At 44.0% G+C, this 982-nt stretch overlaps 1 protein-coding gene across 1 annotated transcript; it reads left to right on the forward strand.

The window, feature by feature from the left end:
- The first annotated feature begins 317 nt into the window (after nt 1-317).
- Nucleotides 318-722, forward strand: LOC145405891 (uncharacterized). The gene has a single exon (XM_080277147.1). The coding sequence runs from the start codon at nt 318-320 to the stop codon at nt 720-722; it is 405 nt and encodes a 134-aa protein (XP_080133273.1).
- The last annotated feature ends 260 nt before the right edge of the window (nt 723-982 follow it).

Consider the following 982-nt stretch of genomic DNA (forward strand, 5'->3'; position numbering starts at 1 on the left):
CTTCATCTCAAGCTGCACCACAGAAACCCACGTTCACCTCACCAAAGAAGAAGATTCGTGCTGAACCTGTTACGGGTTTTGATGACTTTGACAAGTGTGTATTGAGAAGAACTGTCTTGGGGTTTTATGAGAGGAAAGAAATTCCAACTGTGTACAAAATAAAAGAGCTCAGTGAAAAAATCGGCTACTGTGGTAGCGAAACTTCCCTTCGCAAGGTCCTGCTCAAAACAGGATTCAGATTTGCAAAGGTTGATGGCCGAAGATTCCTTATGGAAAGAACTGATGTCGCTGCAGCTCGGTCAAGATTTTAAAGAGAAATGCGGCAGCTTAAACAGTCCGGCCACACCTTTGTTTACCTTGATGAAACTTGGGTGAACCAAAACTACACAGTTGGAAAGTGCTGGACTGATACTTCATCTCAAGGAGCAACAGGAGTTAAGCCGCCCACAGGAAAAGGAGCACGACTGATTATTCTCCATGCTGGAACAGCAGACGGTTTCATCAATAATGGTGAGCTGGTGTTTCAAGCAAAAAATGATGGTGATTACCACCATCAGATGAATGCTACAGTTTTTGAAGAATGGTTCCGTATGCAGCTGCTACCCAACATTCCACCAAACTCAGTCATTGTGATGGATAATGCATCGTACCATAGCAGACAAGTGGAGAAATTGCCTACATCTTCATGGAGAAAAGCCGACATCAAGAACTGGCTGATGTAAAAGGGAGTTGCAGTCAGTGATGCTTTGTCAAAAGCTGAGTTATATGAGCTGACAAAGACTTACCGTACGGACACGAAAAGATATGTGACACATACAATTGCTATAGAAGCAGGCCATCGCGTCGTGAGATTACCACCGTACCACTGCCAATATAATCCCATAGAGCTGATCTGGGCTCAAGTGAAGTGCTACATAGCGAAAAGGAACAGCTTTAAAATGGTTGACCTCAAACCTCTGGTTACAGAAGCCATAAGTGCCGT

The sequence above is a fragment of the Coenobita brevimanus genome, chromosome 68 (genome assembly GCF_032717465.1).
Source record: "Coenobita brevimanus isolate Jiangsu-jjx chromosome 68, ASM3271746v2, whole genome shotgun sequence".
NCBI lineage: Eukaryota > Metazoa > Arthropoda > Malacostraca > Decapoda > Coenobitidae > Coenobita > Coenobita brevimanus.